The sequence below is a fragment of the Oncorhynchus nerka genome, linkage group LG18 (genome assembly GCF_034236695.1).
Source record: "Oncorhynchus nerka isolate Pitt River linkage group LG18, Oner_Uvic_2.0, whole genome shotgun sequence".
Taxonomy (NCBI): Eukaryota; Metazoa; Chordata; class Actinopteri; order Salmoniformes; family Salmonidae; genus Oncorhynchus; species Oncorhynchus nerka.
Genome location: NC_088413.1, coordinates 55262812 through 55286668, shown reverse-complemented (window position 1 = coordinate 55286668; position 23857 = coordinate 55262812). Strand labels below are relative to the sequence as shown.

The 23857-nt window shown below is 41.6% G+C and overlaps 2 protein-coding genes across 9 annotated transcripts in view; both read right to left on the bottom strand.

Annotated features, from left to right (window-relative positions):
* Positions 1–13715, bottom strand: part of LOC115146143 (kinesin light chain 1-like) — a 38148-nt gene extending 24433 nt beyond the window's left edge. For 3 of the 8 annotated variants that reach the window (XM_029688008.2, XM_029688007.2, XM_029688009.2), the window contains exon 1: positions 13303–13714. The gene's annotated coding sequence lies outside the window, so the exon portion shown is untranslated. Of the gene's footprint in view, positions 1–12519; positions 12541–13302 lie in introns of those variants that run through there. The other 5 variants (XM_065004199.1, XM_029688011.2, XM_029688004.2 and 2 more) reach the window with 4 other exon arrangements.
* Positions 13716–14798: 1083 nt separating this feature from the next.
* Positions 14799–23745, bottom strand: LOC115146146 (cytochrome c oxidase assembly factor 8). Its single transcript, XM_029688018.2, has 5 exons — positions 23463–23745; positions 16185–16382; positions 15468–15531; positions 15271–15361; positions 14799–14950 (listed from the first exon to the last, which is right to left on the bottom strand). Exons 1-5 carry the CDS (start codon positions 23607–23609, stop codon positions 14833–14835), a joined length of 618 nt encoding a protein of 205 aa, XP_029543878.1. The 5' UTR covers positions 23610–23745; the 3' UTR covers positions 14799–14832.
* Positions 23746–23857: the final 112 nt, after the last annotated feature.

Genomic DNA, 23857 nt, shown 5'->3' with positions numbered 1-23857 from the left:
GAGCATTTCTTAATCAATATGCGCCTCAGTGTACCTGTTTCTGCGTGGTAAAATCACTAGGTTTATTGCACAAAGTGTGCTTATCAACCAATGACACACATGCAAGCAGGGCTTTTGAGAAAAGAAAGAGGAGTGCCTGGGCGATGTATTGGAAGACCTTCTGCTCTGACTGCTGCCTGTCTGTCTGTCAGTTTAAACAGAGCCCAGCTGAGGTGTTGACAATGTAGATATGCCTGGACAGATCAAGTGCTTGGGTCTAGAAGGTTCTATCTACATTTTTGTAAAAATGTAGTTATTGACATAACCTTGTTCTGTTCAATGTTCTCTTCCTTTACTGAACAAAAATATAAAACTCAACATGCAACAATTTAAAAGATTTTACTGAGTGACAGTTCATAGAAGGAAATCAGTCAGAAATAAACTCATTAGGCCCTAATCTATGGATTTCACATGACCGGGTAGGGGTGCAGCCATGGGTGGGTGGGCCTGGGAGGACATTAGCCCACCCACTTGGCAGCCAGGCCAACCAACTGGGGAGCCAGGCCCAGTCAACCAGAATGAGTTTTAACCCACAAAAATGGCTTTATTACAGACAGAAATACTCCTCAGCAACCACTCCCCACCCCCCCTCAGACAATCCCACAGGTGAAGAAGCTGGGTGTGGAGGCCCTGGACTGGTGTGGTTACATGTGGTCTGTGGTTGTGATGCAGGTTGGACTTACTGCCAAATTCTTGAAAAGCAACGATAGAGAAATTAACATTCAATTCCCTGACAACAGCTCTGGTGGACATTCTTGCAGTCAGCATGCTAATTGCACACAGCGCTCCCTCAAAACTTGAGACATATGTGGCATTGTGTTTTGTGATAGAACTGCACATTTTAAAGTATCCTTTTGTCCCCAGCACAAGGTGCACCTGTGTAATGATCATGCTGTTTAATCAGCTTCTTGATATACCACATCTGTCTATTGGATGGATTACCTCAGCAAAGGAGAAATGTACAACATTTGAGAGAAATATGCTTTTGGTGCATATTGAAAATTACTGAGATCTTTTATTTCAGAGCACGAAACCAACACTTTACATGTTGTGTTTATATTTTTGTTTAGTGTATTTTCATCATGAGCTAAATCTATTGCTTTCCTACTGAAAGTTGCAAAGAAATTGTGATCCATTTAATAAAACACAAGAGACCAGCTAAATTAATAAAAGTATCAGGACCAACAGCATCTAGTGGACAAAACTTGATACATTCACATTCATTTATGGTAAATAATGCAAGCGACTTAAATAGTAATTTTTCTGAACGGGAGGGAAAAAACCCACCAGATTCACAGGGAATACATTAAAAGGATGAAGAAGCAATACTCCAAGCAGCAGCTCCATACGACTTGTCAAACAGAGAACTGATGGTGAATACTGGTTGATGGGGTGGGATTGGCAGGGGGTGTGGGTGGTCCGTGGGAGGTTTTTGACCATTTTATTCTTCATGTCTTACTCATTGTTAGGTTAGAATTGTGGTCCAAATCGAATGTTAGGTCATATATTTATTTAAGATATGAATCCTGTAAATTAAAATGGCCAATTTGGGTACAATTAATTAGCTTAATTTCTCAGCGATCAAATTATATTTCAACAAAATGTTTCAGGAACGCTGATATTATCCGTTTCTAACTACATAAACGATTTCAGAACAATCTGAGATGGTGCGTGTCAAAATCCTCTTTCTTGTGTTTTTTGAGGTGGAATGACTCATCTTAGTCATGGTCCTCCTCATCACCAAATGGATTGACCTGGGGTCCTCTTCATTTTAGCCAATAACTATGGTCCTAAATGAATAAGAAACACTATGGCACGTTTATATAAGGCGCTATTCACTGATAGAAACCGCCAACAACCATGGTAAATTAAACAACATACACCCCTGGAGTCGTAAAACACACATGAAACTAACAAACACCATCTCTCTGTATCAAACTTCCAAGTAGAAATCATTGCTGCGCAGTCTGCATTTGTCATGCTGCGGGCAGTCAGACACACAACTTTGGGATAAAAAACGTTTTATTTGGAAACGGTCGTCTTTCCGCGTTAGCCTTCCTATTGTATTAAAAACACCTCTGTCGCTTTATTCTCACACTCAGCATTCGCCGCTTCAAGTTCATGAGCCAACCTCTTATACAGTATATGTGGTCTCAATGAAACTGGAAGCATAGAAATAGCGCACATAGAACACATCTAGCGCTTCTTAGACTTGCTTTCAATGAGAATGACAGATTTATAACTCATATTTCTATAGGTATTTGGTCAGTTCGACCAAAATGTTACATTATTGCAGCTTTAAATTTGACGCTATAGTTTACTACAGTGTCTGTAAATAAATATTGATAATGGAAAGAAGTGGAGGGCGCTCAACCAACATAAGTCGAGGTGCAATCAAAAATTTATAATTGAAAAGGCGCAACACACATACTATGTTGAGCGAGCGTTGCCCTTTTCAATAAATGTTGATTACCCATTTACTTGTCTCTGCCTGCAAATCATCACACTCCTAAAAAGATAGGCTATAGCCTATCTCTCCTCTCCTATTTGGGCGTGCGAGATCAGGTGCACAAGTGTTGTCAATTAAATAGAGTAGGCCGATGCATGTACGGAGAGGCACGGGGCAGTTATCTTTCCAAGGAAATTAACTTCCTAAATTAGAGCCTGGTTAAGGATCAGGTTTTAGGGATCAGGCAAAAGTAGTGATTACCGATATTGCATTTCGCTACACTTGCAATAACATCTGCTAAATATGTGTATATGACCAATACAATTTGATGTATATCTGCCAATATATAGTTTTTTTAAGAGGTGGAATGAAAAATACATAAAAAAATATTTGACAAATTGTGCTCCAATGGATTAACAGACACACTAAATTATGATTTCTTAACAAAATATATATATATATATAAATATATAAAAATGCACACTACTGGTCAAAAGTTTTGGAACACCTACTCATTCAAGGGTTTTTCTTTATTTTTACTCTTTCTACATTGTAGAATAATAGTGAAGACATCAAAACTATTAAATAACACACATGGAATCATGTAGTAATATTAAATAACCCACATGGAATCATGTAGTAACCAAAAATAAAGCGTTCAACAAATCAAAATATATTTTATATTTGAGATTCTTCAGATAGCCACCCTTTGCACACATTTGGCATTCTCTCAAACAGCTTCATAAGGTAGTCACCTGGAATGCATTTCAATTAACAGGTGTGCCAAGTTAAAAGTTCATTTGTGGAATTTCTCTCCTTCTTAATGGGTTTGAGCCAATCAGTTGTGTTGTGACAAGGTAGGGGTGGTATACAGAAGATACCCCTATTTGGTAAAAGACCAAGTTCATATTATGGCAAGAAAAGCTCAAAAAGGCAAAGAGAAACGACAGTCCACCATTACTTTAAAGACATGAAGGTCAGTCAATACAGAATATTTCAAAAACGTTGAACGTTTCTTCAAGTGCAGTCGCAAAAACAATCAAGCGCTATGATGAAACTGGCTCTCATGAGGACCACCACAGGAAAGGAAGACCCAGAGTTATCTCTGCTGCAGAAGATAAGTTCATTGGAGTTAGCAGCCTCAGAAATTGCAGCCCAAATAAATGTTTCATGGAGATCAAGTAACAGACACATCTCAACATCAACTGTTCAGAGGAGACTGTGAATCAGGCCTTCATGGTCGAAATGCTGCAAATAAACCACTACTAAAAGGACACCAATAATAAGAAGAGACTTGCTTAGGCCAAGAAACATGAGCAATGGACATTAGACTAGTGGACATTTGTCCTTTGGTCTGGAGTCCAAATTGGAGCTTTTTGGTTCTAAACGCTATGTCTTTGTGAAACGCGGTGTGGGTGAATGGATCATCTCCGCATGTGTATTTCCCACCGTAAAGCATGGAAGAAGAGGTGTTATGGTGTGGGGGTGCTTTGCTGGTAATACTGTCTGTGATTTATTTAGAATTCAAGGCACACTTAACCAGCATTCTGCAGCGATACGCCATCCCATCTGGTTTGGGCTTAGTGGGACTATCCTTTGTTTTTCAACAGGACAATGACCCAACACACCTCCAGGCTGTGTAAGGGCTATTTTACCAAGACGGGGAGTGATGGAGTGCTGCATCAGATGACCTGGCATCCATAATCCCCTGACCTCAACCAAATTGGTTTGGGATGAGTCAGAACGCAGAGTGAAGGAAAAGCAGCCAACAAGTGCTCAACATGTGGGAACTCCTTCAAGACTGTAGGAAAAGCATTCCAGGTGAAGCTGGTTGAGACAATGCCAAGAGTTTTAGTTACTACATGATTCCAAATGTGTTATTTCATAGTTTTGATGTCTTCACTATTATTCTACAATGTAGAAAATGGTAAAAATAAAGAAAAATCCTTGAATGAGTAGGTGTTCTAAAACTTTTGACCGGTACTATACATTACGAACATTTATTTATGGTTTACAGGATATCCATCAAAAAGCAACTACACTACATGACAAACAGAATGTGGACACGTGCTCGTCGAACATCTCATTCCAAAATCAAGGGCTCCCTTTGCTGCTATAAGATCCTCCTCTCTTCTGGGAAGGCTTTCCACTAGATGTTGGAACCTTGCTGCAGGAACTTGCTTCCATTCAGCCACAAGAGCATTAATGAGGTAAGGCACTGGTGTTGGGGGCGATTAGTCCTGTCTGGCAGTCGGCATCCCAAATAATCCCAAAAGCGTTTGATGGTGTGGAGGTCACGGCTCTGTGCAGGCCAGTCAAGTTCTTCCACATCAATCTCAACAAACCATTTCTGTATGGATCTCACTTTGTGCACAGGGGCATTGTCATGCTGAAAATGCCACAAAGTTAGAAGCACAGAATCACCTAGGATGTCATTGTATGCTGTAGTGTTAAGATTTCCCTTCACTGGAACACAGGGACTTGCCCGAACCATGAAAAACAGCCCCAGACCATTATTCTTCGTTCACCTTACTTTACAGTTGGCTTCATGCATTCGGGCAGGTAGCGTTCTCCTGACATCCTCCAAACCCAGATATATCTAGATGGTGAAGCACTCCTGAGAACGCGTTTCCACTGCTCCAGAGTCCAATGGCGGCGAGCTTTACACCACTCCAGCCAACGCTTGGCATTGCGCATGATGATCTTAGGCTTGTGTGCGGCTGCTTGGCCATGGAAACCCTTTTCATTGAAGCTCGCCTGGAGGGTTGTTAACACAGTGTCCAAAGAAGGGCCAGAATTATACAAAATGGTGTCGTCCGTGTAGAGGTGGATCAGAGACTCACCAGCAGAAAGAGCGACATCATTGATGTATACAGAGAAGAGAGTCGGTCCAAGAATTGAACCCTGTGGCACCCCCATAGAGACTGCCAGAGGCCCGGACAACAGACCCTCCAATTTGACACACTGAACTCTATCAGAGAAGTAGTTGGTGAGCCAGGCGAGGCATTTGAGAAACCAGGGCTGTCGAGTCTGCCGATGAGGATGTGGTGATTGACAGAGTCGAAAGCCTTGGCCAGGTCAATGAATACGGCTGCACAGTATTGTTTCTTATCGATGACGGTTAAGATATTGTTTAGGACCTTGAGCGTGGCTGAGGTGCACCCATGACCAGCTCTGAAACCAGATTGCATAGCGGAGAAGGTATGGTGGGATTCGAAATGATCGGTAATCTGTTTGTTGACTTGGCTTTCAAAGAAAGGCAGGGTAGGATGGATATAGGTCTGTAGCAGTTTGGGTCAAGAGTGTGTCCCCCTTTGAAGAGGGGGATGACCGTAGCTGCTTTCCAATCTTTGGGAATCTCAGACGACACGAAAGAGAGGTTGAACAGGCTAGTAATTGGGGTGGCAACAATTTCGGCAATTTTAGAAAGAAAGGGCCCAGATTGTCTAGCCCGGTTGATTTGTAGGGGTCCAGATTTTTCAGCTCTTTCAGAACATTAGCTGACTGGATTTGGGAGAAGGAGAAATGGGGAAGGCTTGGGCGAGTTGCTGTGGGGGGTGCAGTGCTGTTGACCGGGGTAGGGGTAGCCAGGTGGAAAGCATGGCCAGCCGTAGAAAAATGCTTATTGAAATTCTCAATTATAGTGGATTTATCGGTGGTGACAGTGTTTCCTATCTTCAGTGCAGTGGGCAGCTGGGAGGAGGTGTTCTTATTCTCCATGGACTTTACAGTGTCCCAGAACTTTTTTGAGTTTGTGTTGCAGGAAGCAAATTTCTGCTTGAAGAAGCTAGCCTTGGCTTTTCTAACTGTCTGTGTATATTGGTTTCTAGCTTCCCTGAAAAGTTGCATATCACGGGGGCTGTTCGATGCTAATGCAGAACACCATAGGATGTTTTTGTGTTGGTTAAGGGCAGTCAGGTCTGGAGAGAACCAAGGGCTATATCTGTTCCTGGTTCTAAATTTCTTGAGTGGGGCATGCTTATTTAAGATGGTGAGGAAGGCATTTAAAAAAAATAACCAGGCATCCTCTACTGATGAGATCAATATCCTTCCAGGATACCCCGGCCAGGTCGATTAGAAAGGCCTGCTCGCTAAAGTGTTTCAGGGAGCGTTTTACAGTGATGAGTGGAGGTCGTTTGACCGCTGACCCATTACGGATGCAGGCAATGAGGCAGTGATCGCTGAGATCTTGGTTGAAAACAGCAGAGGTGTATTTAGAGGGCAAGTTGGTTAGGATGATATCTATGAGGGTGCCCGTGTTTACGGCTTTGGGGTGGTACCTGGTAGGTTCATTGATAATTTGTGTGAGATTGAGGGCATCAAGCTTAGATTGTACGATGGCTGGGGTGTTAAGCATGTTCCAGTTTAGGTCGTCTAGCAGCAAGAGCTCTGAAGATAGATGGGGGGCAATCAGTTCACATATAGTGCCCAGAGCACAGCTGGGGGCAGAGGGTGGTCTATAGCAGGCGGCAACAGTGAGAGACTTGTTTTTATAGAGGTGGATTTTTAAAAGTAGAAGTTCAAATTGTTTGGGTACAGACCTGAATAGTAGGACAGAACTCTGCAGGCTATCTTTGCAGTAGATTGCAACACCGCCCCCTTTGGCCGTTCTATCTTGTCTGAAAATGTTGTAGTTGGGGATGAACATTTCAGAATTTTTGGTGGTCTTCCTAAGCCAGGATTCAGACATGGCTAGAACATCCGGGTTGGCAGAGTGTGCTAAAGCAGTGAATAAAACAAACTTAGGTAGGAGGCTTCTAATGTTAACATGCATGAAACCAAGACTATTACGGTTACAGAAGTCATCAAGAGAGCCCCTGAGGAATAGGAGTTGAGCTAGGCGCTGCAGGGCCTGGATTCACATCTACCTCACCAAAGGAACAGAGGAGGAGTAGGATAAGGGTACGGCTAATAGCTATGAGAATTGGTCATCTAGAACGTCTGGAACAGAGAGTAAAAGGAGGTTTCTGGGGGCGATAAAATAGCTTCAAGGTATACAGACAAAGGTATGGTAGGATGTGAATACATTTGAGGGAAACCTAGGTATTGAGTGATGAGAGATATTGTCTCTAGAAACATCATTGAAACCAGGTGATGTCATTGCATGTGTGGGTGGTGAAACTGAAAGGTTGGATAAGGTATAGTGAGCAGGGCTAGAAGCTCTACAGTGAAATAAGCCAATAAACACTAACCAGAACAGCAATGGACAAGGCATACAGACATTAAGGAGAGGCATGTTTAGTCGAGTGATCATAAGGGTCCAGTGAGTAGTGAGGTTGGTTGGGGTCGCGCAATTCAGACATCTAGCTGGGCCATCGGTAGCAAGCTAGCATAGGATGGAGGTCTGTTTTTAGCCACCTTGTGCGTTTCCTTCGGTAGATTAGTGGGGTTCTGTGTGGTAGAGGGGATCAATCCAATTGGCAAAATAGATATAGTTATAACGACCCAAGAAAAATTGTCTGAATAGACCTATTCAGATAGCAGCCGATAAGACAGCTAACGATTAGCGGGCCACAGATGGGCGTTCAGGTAACGTCGCGACCGAGGGGCCAGTTGGATAACTCCCTCGGGCAGATAACGTCGGTAGTCCAGTCATGAAGGCCCGGTGGGGCTCCGCATCAGCAGTAAAACTGGATAGGTGATTGTAGCCCAGGAGTGGCTGATGGAACTCTTCAACTGGCTAGCTCCGGAATAATTTATGTTTGCTCCGGGATCGACGTAAGCCAATAATCACATGGATAGCAGCTAGCTAGCTGCGAGATCCAGGTGTAAATGTCCAGAGCTTGCGGTTGAAATCCGGGGATATGGAGAGAAAAATAGGTCTGGTATATTCTGGTCTGAGTCACGTTGTACAAAACTGGCGATAGATTTTCGAGCTAAAGGATAGCTGATGACCACAAACCGTGGTTAGCTGAATACTAACGTTAGCCACTAAACTGGCTAGCTTCTGGCAAGCTTCTGGCTAGCTTCTGGTTAGCTTCTGGCTAGCTTCTGGCAAGCTTCTGGTTAGTTTCTGGTTAGCTTCTGGTTAGCTTCTGGCTAGCTTCTATTGTGGATTTCAGATTTGAGGTAAATAAATACTTTTTTTTTTTAATTGGTGAGGCGGGTTGCAGGAGAGTGTTTTGAAGTTGAGTTTTTGGAAAAGAAAATATATAAAAGATAGGTGTAAATATAGGACACGACAAGACGAGGACAAAGGACGTCTAACTGCTATGCCATCTTGGGAAACAGTGAGCTTCTGTGAGCTTGTGTGGCCTAGCACTTTGCGGCTGAGCCGTTGTTGCTCCTAGACGTTCCCACTTCACAATAACAGCACTTACAGTTGACCGGGGCAGCTCTAGCAGGGCAGAAATTTGACAAACTGACTTGTTGGAAAGGTGGCATCCTATGATGGTCCCGCGTTGAATGTCACTGAGCTCTTCAGTAAGGCCATTCTTCAGCCAATGTTTGTCTATGGAGATTGCATGGCAGTGCATAAAATTGTATACACCTGTCAGCAATGGGTGTGGCTGAAATAGCAGTGGTGTCAACATACTTTTTCTTTCCACTGTACACTATATATACAAAAGTATGTGAACCCTTTGGAAATACCTGAATTTCTGCATAAATTGGTCATAAAATTTGATCTGATCTTCATCTTATCTCCAATTGCCAAAATTATTATAGCCTAATTAGCATACAACTGTCTATACATAAATCTATAAAAATAATTCACAATAGGCTACTAAAGCATGATTTGGACACAGCGGATCATTAGCTTCCTCTAAGGTGTGGATTGTTTTTTATTGCATCGCCTACAGTTGGATGGAAAGGCAGCACGCACAATTTGGGAAGCGTGCATGGCAAATACCAAATAGACGACTGTAGAGTAGCGACTTTCAGTGAAAAGTAGGCATATCACATTATTTAAAAATTCAATCACAGGAAAATATAGTTTGGAAAACAAATGGCTATTGCTGTAAAGAGAAGTCAATGAAAATACTAATCTGTATTTTAGTTAGCAAAATTCTGAACTTAATTGAGCGAAAAACATCTTATTGGCACCAACAGAGAGCATCGGCCATATCCCCGGTGAGTGAGTGCTCACTGCGCATATTCACTATTTAGGCTATCATTGATGGGTCAGTGCCACTTAAAAGTTTGTTTTTGGATAATAATTTCCTCCTCCAGTTTAGATGGACGTAATATTATATTTGTGTATCCCCTTATCGTAGTCTTATCATGGTTAACATCGTTTTGATTGATCTGTTTGTCAGTGTCAGCGGAGCAGGATGCTCGGTAATTTGTCATATTAAAAAAGATTATGACTGATGAGCAGAAAGTGAAGTAGAATTGCATGAAATGTGTTTCTCCCATGCAAAGAAAACGTATCTGATATAGCTCAGGCCTCTACGCAATACGCGCTCAGCCATGCATTGAACAGTCTTTTTTGCGAAACAGTGATTGAATTATATTATTAGTCTAAGTTATGACTATACAATCTACTCATCACAATACGAATATTATCGTATAAAAGTCTACAAATGCAATGATGCATGGAATTCTTTATTATAAAGGTGAACTTATGGTGAAAATGTGCTTCGCCAAACTTGAAACTGACGCGCCGCCTATGCATACTGTCCGTTACTCGTCTTTTTGGCTGAGGAAAAGTAAAATCGACAGTTATACTAACATCTTCAAAGTGCGCGGTAAGGATACACGTCATTGCATCCTCGATTTGCATGTTCTGTTAAGATTACAGGCAAATCCTTGCAGCGCTGGTTTTAGTCACACATTTCAATTTAGCTAGCTAGGTAATGTTAACTACTTATGTCATCATTAATGCAAGCACATGGCCTGAATGATCGATCTGTGCCAACTTTCTTGCTTTTTGCAGATTGCATATTTTAGAAAACTAAATAAGCTAACATAATAGGCTCAGACAGTAAGTGTTCTTTATCACTTTGGCGCCAGTCCACTGTCAGCACATAAGTAGCACAGACTGCTTGCTTGCTAGCTAGCTAACGTTAAGTAAATGAGAATGTCATGAGGTCAGAGTTGCTTGCTTGGTGAAGTGTACTTTTGATTATTTACTTATTTGAATAGGCTGGCTGTGGCAAACCAGTCACAGTCAAACCACCATGACCACTCTCTCACGTTGTGACATAGGGCTTAATAATTATGTTCAATGAACAGCTCGTAGAGCGCCCTCTTCAGGCAACCATTGAACTTATTTTTTTAATGGCTGCAAATGAGCAGACGGATTTGTTTATTCTATGTATATTTAACGGATGTGAAACGCTAGCTTAGTTAGCGGTGGTGCGCGCTAAATAGTGTTTCAATCGGTAACGTCACTTGCTCTGAGACCTTGAAGTAGTGGTTCCCCAAGGGCCGCGGCTTTTGTGGAGCGATGGGTAACGATGCTTCTTGGGTGACTGTTGTTGATGTGTGCAGAGGGTCCCTGGTTCGAGCCCGGGTATGGGCGAGGGGACGGTTTAAAGTTATACTGTTACATATATAATACTGCTACAAATATTTATGTGAAAGGCTAATAGCGGCCGATAATATCGGTCAACCGATTTATAGGCTCTATCCTAAATATGATTAGGCTATAGTTTACTACATTGCATAGAAATAAATATTTATCACCCATATTTGTCTCCATCTGAAAATCGGCCAGCTCCTAAGAGGGATGGGTTCGGGACCAGTTCTTGCGGGAGCAGGAGGGAGTGGGCTGGTGCGGTATGAAATGCTGCTGGTGCGGGAGGGAGCTGAATTAAGAAATCAGTCCCATGCAGATCTCTATTTACATGGTCTAGTTTTTGTTTCTTTCTTCTTATGAAACCCAGAACAAAAAGCACCGTAGGGAAGGAGAGGGAAGTATTTTGATGTTATCGTTTGAAATGTAAATATCTGGCTGGAAGCGTAGCCCGGGGGTGCTCTCAAAGGGATGTTAAACTCATTCAAGCACTTCCCTGGAGTCAGGTTTGTGCTGTTATGGAGATTCAGAGAAGCGGTGGGATCCTCAACCGATTCCCTGCCCAATACTGCAAAACAAGCTGTTGAATGGATTTAAGGAATGAATGAATACAATAGGCTATGTCTAGAATGCAAATAGACCACAGGTGACCAACATACATTTTTGTCATACGAATTGGGTATCAAAGCTGCTGCTGTATGAGCCAAAGTGAGAGAGCTGCCCAGAAAGCACCTCCAGACCTGTCTGCATGAAATCACCGACAGTTACCACCACCATCATCTCAGAGTCTCAGTCTTAAGGTTTTAAATGTAAAAACATTTTTTGCTTTAGGATGTCAACATTTTTCTTGCAGCAAGTTAGGTGACAGTTAAAATTATGCACACACACCCTTACTCATTACCCAATAGGCACAGAAAGAAAAAAAATCTGCAGAAAAGAGGAACTAACCAGTGCTTGTACAGACATTCTTGCATGAAGATGTAGATATTGTAAGACTACTCAGAGGGTTAGTCAGCGATGTGAAAGCTGATAATCATCAACTATGACTCAGGAGCGAGGTTGCTGGGAGAAACTTCTCCACCCAACCAGACACCACACAGAAACAGAGAGTCACGTCTCACGCACAACACAGCATCTACATTTTAACGTTATAGACGGCAGCTTCCTCTGGGTCTGCAGCATGTGTGTGTGTGTACGCCCACCAGCCAGAAACATATTCACCTCAAACCAAAAATAACCACAGAGTGAAGTCTGAACCACCAACCAGGGGAAAGGGAGCAGAGACCTGACTGTTGGAATGCCTCCCCTACTGAAGAGCAGCCTAGTATAATTAACATTCACTGCCACATTTCAGCAGGGCTCGACTTTCAAACCCCCAGTTGTCAGCCCAAATACACTGGTCTCAGTATCCCTGGCCAACACAGCATCTGCATCCTCCTTTCTGAGTAACTTCACCAAGGAGTGGAGCCGAGACCAGGCTTTGTTGACTCTAGCTCCGACTACATCGACTCACCTAAGGTCAATATTTTTTTTAAGAAATAATAACAATAATAATATATAAGGAAACGCCCACCTTGTACCTATGCTTGTCCTCTGTAGTTGTGTGAAACTTCCTTTACAATGAAGTGGAGTTTAGTACGATACCCCCTCATCAACATAGGCACGCTTTCAGAGGGCACAAGAGTCCTCCAAGCGATAGAACATTGGGATGGCAGGTAGCCTAGTTTAAAAGGTTGCTAGATCGAATCGCCGAGCTGACAAAGTAAAAATCTGTCGTTCTGCAGCCTGAATAAGGCAGTTAACCCACTGTTCCTAGGCCGTAATTGTAAATAAGAACTTGTTCTTAACTGACTTGCCTGGTTAAATAAATTGAGAATTTCAGTGAAAACCATCAACACTAGGCTAGGCAAGCAGGCATCGAAATAAAAGTAGCTCTGGGTGAGAACAAACATGTATGGATATTTGGCCAACTGAACTGGTGTTTTCAGTAAGGTCCCCTTCTCAGTTTTCTACTTAACAATTATATGAATTGATCAACCTGTAGAACCAGTTCAATGTCCTCAAACTTACCTAGCCGCAGTTCAGCCTAGTGCGTGGTTATTACTGGTTAATAACGTTATAGCAGCTAACGTTAGCTAGCTAACATAACAAGCTTCCTCAATCGTCCTAGCAACCTAATCTCATGAGAAGTCAATAACAAGTGTTAACAAGAAAACATGTGTCAGATGAATTACAAATATTGACTTGTGTGAATTTAACAGAAAAATATTGTTTTAGACGAAATCTCGGCATCAGTCCGTAGCTAGCTAACGTTAATTAGCTGCCAGTGACAGAGTCCCAGGTAGTCAAACCTTACCGTTCTGTTGAACATCCGTTGCCCAACACAGTACAATGAGGAGTTAGTCCGACTTCAATGCAGTTTCCGATTGAAAACACTGAAATGTTGTATATATTCTGAAAGAACAAGTTAATTTTTTTGTTAGATCGACTTTGCGAGAACAGAAACGAAGCTCACCGTCTTGTCTCTTGCGCTGTTCTTCCTGACTGACCAGAGGTAGCTGTCACGGCTTTATTGCTTATCGCTGCATCATCAGTGACTAGCTAGCTACATGTACGGGAAGTGATATCTGAACCAAAAAATTATTACATGATCTTCCATGTTAAATAGACAACGTTTCATTTAACTAGGTCTTATATCTCTAGAAACACATTTGTTGGCTACTGAACTCCTGGGCGAAAATGGCGTTACCATAGTTTCTAAACTCAAGAGGCGCAACATCGCGAGACTTTGGGAACGCTTGCGAAACAGACCAAACAGCCCAGGTTGTTAATCTTCTAAAAATATAAAAGGCACAACCTAAATTCGAGCCAATGTATTACGTAGTTAAACATTATATTACTCCAACCTCGTGAAAGTGATAAACTGACAGGTTCTCCTTTTCGTCAAAACAGCTTTATATTGAAGGAGTGCCTTTGATTTAACGGCCAACACATGCGCAGTTCGACGCTAGACGACAGTAGACCCGGTGACGTGTCTACGCATGAGTTTAGCTAGCCAACGTCACCTACAAGCGTGAACGGGGATTTCTTTTGGAGAAGCAGTTTTAGCCTATTTTCACACTGTACTGTCTTTAGCGTCACAGTCCTAGCGCCCCAACTCCCCTTCATTGATCATGATGTCATCCAGTTCAGATTAAACTGGCAGTGACACTGACATTTATTGTGATAGCAAACGCAAGAGATTTTAGATGGTTTCTATACCGTCTCTGGCTAGCATCACCGATTATATCACGTGAGGGATTTCATTTACTTCAGGTCAGGTTTATTTAGAGTAATACAGTATTGCCATCAATTTGAATGAATGATTGTATGCACAAAAGTGCTGTCATTCAATCAAAACCACAATATAAAACTGGGTGGCAGGAAGCCTAGTGGTTGCTAGTTCGAATCCCTGAGCTGACTAGGTGAAAAATCTGAGGATATGCCCTTGTGCATGGCACTTTACCCTAATTGTGCCAATGTCACCATCAATAATGTCTGAGTCCTGGGTGTGACGCCACTCTCTGAGGGTGTCTCAGGGGGAGAGGGATATGCAAAAAATAAAAACTTTTACATTTCACACCACACACATACACTTGTACAAGTTACACACTTGCACATATGTGAAACAGGACAAATATAAGCACCCCCCCATTTATTAGATGTCTAACCCTCTTCTGTTCTCTTTTCATTCCCGATCCTAGAACAAATGACTGGGTTAGTAAAAGTATTATCATGACAGGTGGGGGGGAGTGTTGTGGGAGTTCCTCACTCAACTGTTGCACCAAATCAAATAAAAGACAAACACTAAGGTGAGAGAATAGAAGATAACGTATTTAATGGAGTATCATGTGGTAGGGCCGCCTTTCTTCCAGCCTCTTCTCTCAGCAAGCGTTCTCCAGACGCTGTGGAAAGCCACTCTTCCCATAAGCAAGGTGATTGTGAAGTTACGTCTGTACCAATCCCTGTCAATGAGACGAAGGGAGGGAAAAGAGACAACAATACCGTAATAAATAGGAGAGAACTCATTATATTCACAGAATGGCTTGCTTATGCACATACTATTTTTACATATACAGCAATGCCTAGTTAATGCCTGGTTAAATAAAGGGTCAATAAATAAAAAAATGTTGACTCTGAGCATGAGTTATATCACATTAATTAATAATGATATTTCAAGACCTGCTATTGATGACCTGCTATCTCACCCCCCATTAAACAGTAGCAAGATACAGGGCATCCTTTTGCACCTGTTTGAACTGTAAGCAATAGTTCCCAAACTTACTTATTATAATTGGCATGTCTTATGCAGTTTTCATCCAGGAAATGTTTGTAAAAGACTGCCATTTCTTCACTGTTTAAAGCCCTTTTTCTTCCTGAGAAAATATAAGGAACAACAAACATTAAGACACATTCCAACCACCCCCCTGTCATCCATCAGTTTGATATCCTTCAGAATTTAAAATCACAATATCAGCTAACCTTTCTCATCTCTCTCAGTCAAGCCTTTCTCCTTCAGTTGTGAGAGGACGAAGGCATCCTTCTCCTAAATGAGAAAACAGAAATAGCCTTTGAACACAAAGTAAAAAACAATCATTTAAAAAATGTCTACACTACTACAGTACTAAAAAAAAAAAAAAAAATTATATATATTTACCTCAATATTTGAGATCAGTGAAGTGCTGCCTTCTGGTGGACAAAATGTGTTGTCTAAATTCTACCCTATGAACAGCCCTTAGCCGTGCTATATTGGCCATATACCACAAACCCCAGAGGTGCCTTATTGCTATTATAAACTGGTTACCAATGAAGTTACAACAGTACAAAGTCATTTTTTGCCATACCCATCGTATACGGTCTGATATACCACAGCCTTCAGCCAATCAGCATTGAGGGCTTGAACCACCCAGTTGATCATCTATTATAGCCAACTCTATACACATTTACTGAAGGGTTTTTGCTTAGCTTGGCAGTTACAACTTCGATTACATTTCATTTTGGGTACAATGAGGCTTATGCTAGCCAGAGACTACTGAAATTAAGTAAAATCAACAAGAAAATCACAGAAAAAGTGTATCAACAACAGCTGAGCTAAGTAGTAAATCATTTGTGATTGCACTACTGCTTTAGGTGTCTCTGAGATGAGTCAACAGATAATTAAGGATACAGTTGAGTAATTGGATAATTAAGGAAGCAAACCTTGTTGAAAGTGATATTCTGATTGGTCCAGAATGCATGGTTCCAATCCTCCGTCTCTTGCCTCAAGGTTCTAAGCTGCTTCTCCAATTCGGTCTCATTCTCAGGGATGTGGTATATGATTGGTCGCAGGTTTGACAGCCTGTGAGGGGGACCAACCCAGTCATGCTTAGATTCAGCAGCTGGGATGAACTGGGATCTCTGTTTAAAAGATAAATAAAACATCCTAAATCATGTTACTTCTATAAACAGACAGTACACAGCAAAGGGGATGACACATAGGATGTATTTTAACCATCCCCTCATATCAAATCAATATTTAAAGCCAGGCAATGTTCTTATTAAGGGGGTTTGGTTATTAGGTGACAGTATAGCCTGGTAGCGCCTTGCATCATTTGAGCTTAGTTGTATGACATCATTATACAGTACCAGTAAAAGGTTTGGACACACATACATTGTAGAATAACAGTGAAGACAAAACTATGAAATAACACAAATTGAATCATTAGTATCCAAAAAAAAGTGTTAAATCAAAATACATTTTAGATTCTTCAAAGTATCAAGCCTTTATCGCAGTGCTAGCTGTGCCACTAGAGATTCTGGGTTCAAGTCCAGGCTCTGTCGCAGTCGGCCGCGACCGGGAGACCAATGGGGCGGCGCACAATTGGCCCAGCGTCGTCCGGGTCAGGGGAGGGTTTGGCCGGGCCAGGATGTGCGCGATGTGACGACTAGCGACTCCTGTGGCGGGCTGGGCGCAGTGCACGCTGAAACGGTCGCCAGGTGCACGGTATTTCCTCCGACACATTGGTGAGGCTGGGTTAAGTGGCATTGTGTCAAGAAGCGGTGCGGCTTGGTTGGGTTGTGTTTCGGAGGATGCACGGCTTTTGACTGTCGCCTCTCCCGAGTCCGTACGGTAGTTGCGGCGATGAGACAAGACTAACTACCAATTGGATACCACGAAATTGAGAAGAAAACGGGGTTAAAAAAATGTTTTAAAGGAGCCCCCCTTTGCCTTGATGACAACTTTGCACACGCTTGGCTTTCTCTCAACCAGCTTCATGAGGAATGCTTTTCCAACAACCTTGAAGGAGTTCCCACATATGCGGAGCACTTGTTAGCTGCTTTTCCTTCACTCTGTGGTCCAACTCACCCCAAACCATCTCAATTGGGTTGAGGTCGGGTGATTGTGGAGGCCAGGTCATCTGATGGAGCACTCCATCACTCTCCTTCTTGATCAAATAGCCCTTACACAGCCTAGAGGTGTGTTTGGTCATTGTCCTGTTGAAAAACACATGATAGTCCCACTAAACCAGATGGGATGGCGTATTGCTGCAGAATGCGGTGGTAGCCATGCTGGTTAAGTGTGCCTTGAATTCTAAATAAATCAGTGTCACCAGCTAAGCACCCACACACCATAATACCTCCTCCTCCATGCTTCACGGTGGGAAACACACATGCGTAGATCATCCTTTCACCTACTCCGCGTCTCATAAAAACGACACGGCGGTTGGAACCAAAAATCTCACATTTGTACTCATCAGACATATTTCCACCGGGCCTAATGTCCATTGCTCGTATTTCTTGGTCCAAGCAAGTCTCTTCTTATTATTGGTGTCCTTTAGTAGTGGTTTCTTTGCAGCAATTTTACCATGAAGGCCTGATTCACGCAGTCTCCTCTGAACAGTTGATCTTGAGATGTGTCTGTTACTTGAACTCTGTGAAGCATTTATTTGGGCTGCAATTGCTGAGGCTGGTAACTAATGAACTTATCCTCTGCAGCAGAAGTAACTCTAGGTCTTTCATTCCTGTGGCGGTCATGAGAGCGTGATGGTTTTTGCGATTGCACTTGAAGAAACTTTCAAAATTCTTGACATTTTCCAGATTGAAAGAACTTCATGTCTGATGGATTGTAGATTCTCTCTGCTTATTTGATCTGTTCTTGCCATAATATGGACTTCGTCTTTTACCAAATAGGGTTATCTTCTGTATACTACCCCTTGTTACAACACAACTGATTGGCTGAAACACATTAAGGAAAAAAACTCCACAAATGAACTTGTAACAAGGCACACCTGTCAATTGAAATGCATCCCAGGTGACTACCTCATGAAGCTGGTTGAGAGGATGCCAAGAGTGCGCAAAGCTTTCATCAAGGCAAAGGATGGCTACTTTGAAAAATCTCAAATATCAAATATTTTGATTTGTTTAACACTTTTTTGGTTACTACATTATTCCATATGTGTTATTATTCTACAATGTAGAAAATAGTCTAAATAAATAAAAAACCATTGAATGAGTAGGTGTGTCCAAACTTTTGACTGGTACTGTATTAAGCAGAGTGACATCCTGCATACAGAAATCAACAATTCAATTCTGCCAACCCCTATTGGCCTTACCAATTTGCACCCTCTCTTTAGGCATGTTCACATTAGGAAGAGGCAATAGGAGTCTCGGCAAATATTTTTGTAAGCAGGAAGTCACCCTATTGTTATTTTTTGTTTTTTAAATCGCCCTATTGTGTATGATGATGCCATGACTTGTTACTAGCAGTAGGCTCTCTCCTGGACCCTTACACGAACTCTGAATTTGTCCTGCTAGGTGGCCTAAACTGGGACGTGTTTAAACCACTTTACCAAATTCTAAAGCAATGGTACTCCCTACATCGTTCTCAGATTATTACCAATCCCACAAGGCATGACTCCAAACACCCAGAAAAGGCTACTCTAATTGGTGTTATCCTTACAAAGAATCCTAATTGCGATCACTGTTTTACAGCTTGTTTTCGTAATGGCTGCTCAGTGAAACGACCTGTCCTAGACGCTTGCTAAAAAAAAAACTTTAATGAGCTAGCCTTCCCTAATGACCTGGCCACTGTAAATTGGTATAGAATCAGCTTTATCCCCTCTGACGAAGACGCGTGTACCTTCTTTTTTTATATTTTCCGTGGTATTGTTTGTAGCTCCCTTCAGTAACCACGAGCACAACCGTTCCTGGATTTTAACTGGCGGCTTTATTCTGTAGTTTTAGTCAGAATTATCACCTTCCGTGAGAACTATAAAGTAAATGAAAAATACAGTTAAGCACACTCTTACAACCTTATCTTACGAGTGACTTATTAGCTTGGTATAACTCTGAAGTGCTTACATACATAACAGTTTAACCGGCGTTATAACGGGTTCAGATTAAACACATGAAAAGGAAAAAATACCTCATTGGCTGCTTATTACAGAAGGGAGGAAATCAAACTTCACACTTATTATTCCTGGCATGAATTCACACTTCATCCTAACATTCCCTCTTAAACCTTTATGAACTACACCCGATGACATGAAAACTTAGCTAACGCAGCGCATGATTCCCTGTTACAACAGTATTAGCTACGTAGTTCCGCTTGTATTATCATTTCCCCCGCACAGCGGACACGTAAACAATTCAAACAAAAGACAACGACATAACCTGTAAATCTAACTGTCAGTTACATTGTTAAAAAAAACACACCCCCATAAAGAAAATTATAATTAAAAACAGGTTCATCCCCTGGTTCGACCGACTCCCCGTCAAGAATTCCATTTGGATAAAGGATCGGCATACGCTAGGGCTGGGCGGTATACCGTATTTTATGATATACTGGTATTGATGCAGGGAGCGGTTTGGGTTTTTACTTTACCTTCTATACTGGTATTTGAATGTTTGGTTTGTTAAATGTGATACGCCATGTGTAATGTCAATTTGTATAGTTTACTTCGCAACTTGAGTCATCTCTCTTCGCTCTTTCTCTCTGTGCTACTTTCCACACATACCTAGCCACGCCCCCTGTCATTCATGGAGCGCATTTGTTGTTCCTCAACGAGATACTTGCGTTCAGTCTGCATGGTCAATGCAGCACATGCAACAATGTTGATGACAATGCTGTTTTCACTTTGCTTCTTAGTTGATTAATATTATCGTTCTATAATGACACTATTCGTTTATGTTTCTTACATCAACAAACAGCTAGTTTGTATTTTCTTAGCTAGTTGCCGCTAATGCTAATAGCTATCTAGCTAGCTAATACATTCACTGAGTAAAAGCAAACGTAGCTAGCTAATACAACCTGATAATACCAGTGATGGTGTTGACCTAAACTAGCATTTTTGTGCAACAGTATCTTCTAAATCAAAGAGGAATATGTTAGCTATATGAAGTAGCCAAGAGAAAACATGCAAGGTAGCCAAAGCTTATAGGGTCCCCTAGGAAACACGTATCAACAATTTAGTTCCTACCCTGTCAATAACTCCTCCCTGGTATTTTAATTAATTTTTATCTCAAACAGTGTATTCAAATTTCCCACCATTTTATTCTAACTATAGAATTAGAACAGTAGTTATATTTCCTCGAGTCCAACAGTTTTGCTCTAATTTGCAACATTTGGTTAAAAATAAGTCCTAGATTATTTGCCCATATCGTGCAGCCCTATGTGGCAGTGTGGAAATTATCTCAATTGAGCAGTGGTGTAAAGTACTTAAGTAAAAAATACTTTCAAGTACTACTTAAGTCGTTTTTTGGTATCTATACATTACTATTTTTATTTTTTGACTACTTTTACTTCACTACATTCCTAAAGAAAATACTGTACTTTTTACTCCATACATTTTCCCTGACACCTAAAAGTTTGTTAAATTTTGAAAGCTTAGCAGGACAGGAAAACGGTCCAATTCACGCACGTGTCAAGAGAACATCCCTGGTCATCTACTGCCTCTGATCTGGAGGACTCACTAAACACCAATGCTTGGTTAGTAAATTATGTCTGAGTGTTGGAGTGTGCCCCTGGCTATCTGTAACTAAAAAATAAATAAATATGGTGGTTAAGGAATTTAAAATAATTTTTACTTTTGATACTTACGTATATTTTATCAATTACTTTTGATGCTTAAGTATATTTAAAACCAAATACTTTTACTCAAGTAGTATTTTACTGGTTGACTTTCACTTGAGTAATTTTCTATTAACGTATCTTTACTTTTACTCAAGTATGACAATTGGGTACTTTTTCCACCACTGCAGGAAATGCAGAAATGATAAGTGCTGAAATTAGTTTGGGTTGAAGTTGAATTGAACAGTATAAAAAAATCAGAAAGGAGAAAGACTCATTGAAATCACTTAGAATGTATGTATTGCCACCCTAGGATCACTTACTAATCATAAAGCATATATAAAACATGTATTATTCAAAAACTAAAAATACCGTCCAATTATTTTTTTTAAATACCGTGATATAATATTTTGGCCATATCGCCCAGCCCTAGCAAATCAAATTTTATTTGTCACATACACATGGTTAGCAGATGTTAATGCAAGTGTAGCGAAATGCTTGTATTTGTAGCACACACATACTCAGGCTGACTGGCTCTCATTCAGGCAAATGAGAAATAAGTGCACTTGGGTTAGTTCTAGAAAACAGTTAAACACCTGGAGAATAAACCCTCCTCCTCACAGCTGCCCATGTCCCTTAATGTTGATGATGTGGTTATTACTGACAAGGAGTACATGGCTAAGCTCTTTAATCACCACTTAATAAAGTCAGGATTCCCATTTGACTAAGCCATGCCTGATGCTCCTGCCTCGCTACAAAGTTTCTCCCTGCAGGCAGTCACTGAGTCCAAGGTGCTAAAGGAGCTCCTTAAACTTGAACCAAAAAAAACCCCTTTCTTCTTTAAGGTTGCTGCCCCTATCATCGCCAAACCTCTCTCTGACCTTTTTTTAACCTGTCTCTCCTCTCTGGGGAGTTTCCCATTGCTTGGAAGGCAGCCTCAGTGCATCCTTTATTTAAATGTGGAAATCAAGCTGATCCTAACTGTTATAGCCCAATTTCAATGTTGCCCTGTACATCAAAAGTGTTGGAAAAACATGTCAATAATCAACAGACTGGCTTTCTTGATGTCTATAGTATTCTCTATGGTATGCAATCTGGTTTCCGCTCCGGTTATGGATGTGTCACTGCAACCTTAAAGGTCCTAAATGATGTCACCATTGCCCTTGATTCTAAGCAATGTTGTGCTGCTATTTTTATTGACTTGGCCAAAGCTTTTGATAAAGTAGACCATTCCATTCTTGTGGGCCGGCTAAGGAGTCTTTGTGTCTCTGAGGGGTCTTTGGCCTGGTTTGCTAACTACCTCTCTCAAAGAGCATAGTGTGTAAAGTTAGAACATCTGCTGTCTCAGCCACTCTCTGTCACCAAGGGAGTACCCCAAGGCTCAATCCTAGGCCCCACACTCTTAATTTACATCAACCACATAGCTCAGGCAGTAGGAAGCTCTCTCATCCATTTAGATGCAGATGATACAGTCTTGTACTCAGCTGGCCCCTCCCCGGATTTTGTGTTAAACGCTCTCCAACAAAGCTTTCTTAGTATTCAACAAGCATCCTCTGCCCTTAACCTTTGTTTTGGAGATGTTCAGAACAAGGTTGTGGTTTTGGTAAGATTAATGCCCCTCTCCCCACTGGTGTGATTAGTACCTCTGAGGGTGTAGACCATCCTACCCATGCTAGATTACTGAGACATAATTTATAGATCGGCAGGTAAGGGTGCTCTCAAGCGGCTAGATGTTCTTTACCATTCGGCCATCAGATTTGCCACCAATGCTCCTTATAGGACACATCACTGCACGTTATACTCCTGTGTAAACTGGTCATCTCTGTATACTCATCACAAGACCCACTGGATGATGCGTATTTATAAAACCTTCTTAGACCTCACTCCCCCCTATCTGAGATATCTACTGCATCCTCCACATACAACACCCATTCTGCCAGTCATATTCTGTTAAATATCCCCAAAACACACACATCCCTGGGTGTCTCCTCTTTTCAGTTCGCTGCTGCTAGCGACTAGAACGAGCTGCAAAAAAACACTCAAACTGGACAGTTATCTCCATCTCTTCATTCAAAGACGCAGTCTTACTGACAGTTGTGCTGTGTTGTCATGAGTTGCTGCCATGCAGTTGTCGTCTTAGGTCTCTCTTTATGTAGTGTTGTCTCTCATCGTGATGTGTGTTTTGTCCTATATTTTTTTATCCTAGCCCCCGTCCCATCAGGAGGCCTTTTGCTAGGCAATCATTGTAAATGATTTGATCTTAACTGACTTGCCTAGTTAAATAAAATACATACCAATTCTCATCAACCAACATTAGCAAACAATGCTTCTGGAGGTAGGTCTCTGAAACTCGGACCAGAGACGTGCAATAAAGAAGCACATGAAATCAACTCATTGATGAGAAACTAGCTAGTGAGTGGCCCACGCACCTTCACTGAGTTCCCTTGCTTTGTTGGTTCACTCGAACTGCACCGACGACTGGCGTTCGCTGATATGCGCCGCATATGCAATGGACCTAAAAGATTACAAGGACATAGTGACCTCCGCAGAAAATATCCTGTCGTTTTGCCACTCATTTCAGGGCCTCTTCTACAATGTATTTTACAGCATCGTCGACATTCTAGACGTAAGTAACATGAAAATAGCTACTGTTTAGTTCGTCTGTGACCAACTTGCAACGCTACCACGTGACAGAGAACGTTCCATGTACTTCCTGTATTTAAATTAGGTTGGACGACCAAGGTATATCACAACGTCTTTCTGTTTACATTTAACATAACCATTTGTCTGCGGAAGCGCGAGTGTAATTTATTAGCATTGTCCA

Coding starts and splice junctions, on each gene's coding strand:
- LOC115146146 (XM_029688018.2), bottom strand. CDS start 23,609: ATGAGTGGCAAAACGACAGGATATTTTCTGCGGAGGTCACTATGTCCT. Junction 15,532..16,184: donor AGAATATCACTTTCAACAAG/GTTTGCTTCCTT, acceptor TTTCTCATTTAG/GAGAAGGATGCCTTCGTCCT. Junction 14,951..15,270: donor AGACATGCCAATTATAATAA/GTAAGTTTGGGA, acceptor TCTCATTGACAG/GGATTGGTACAGACGTAACT.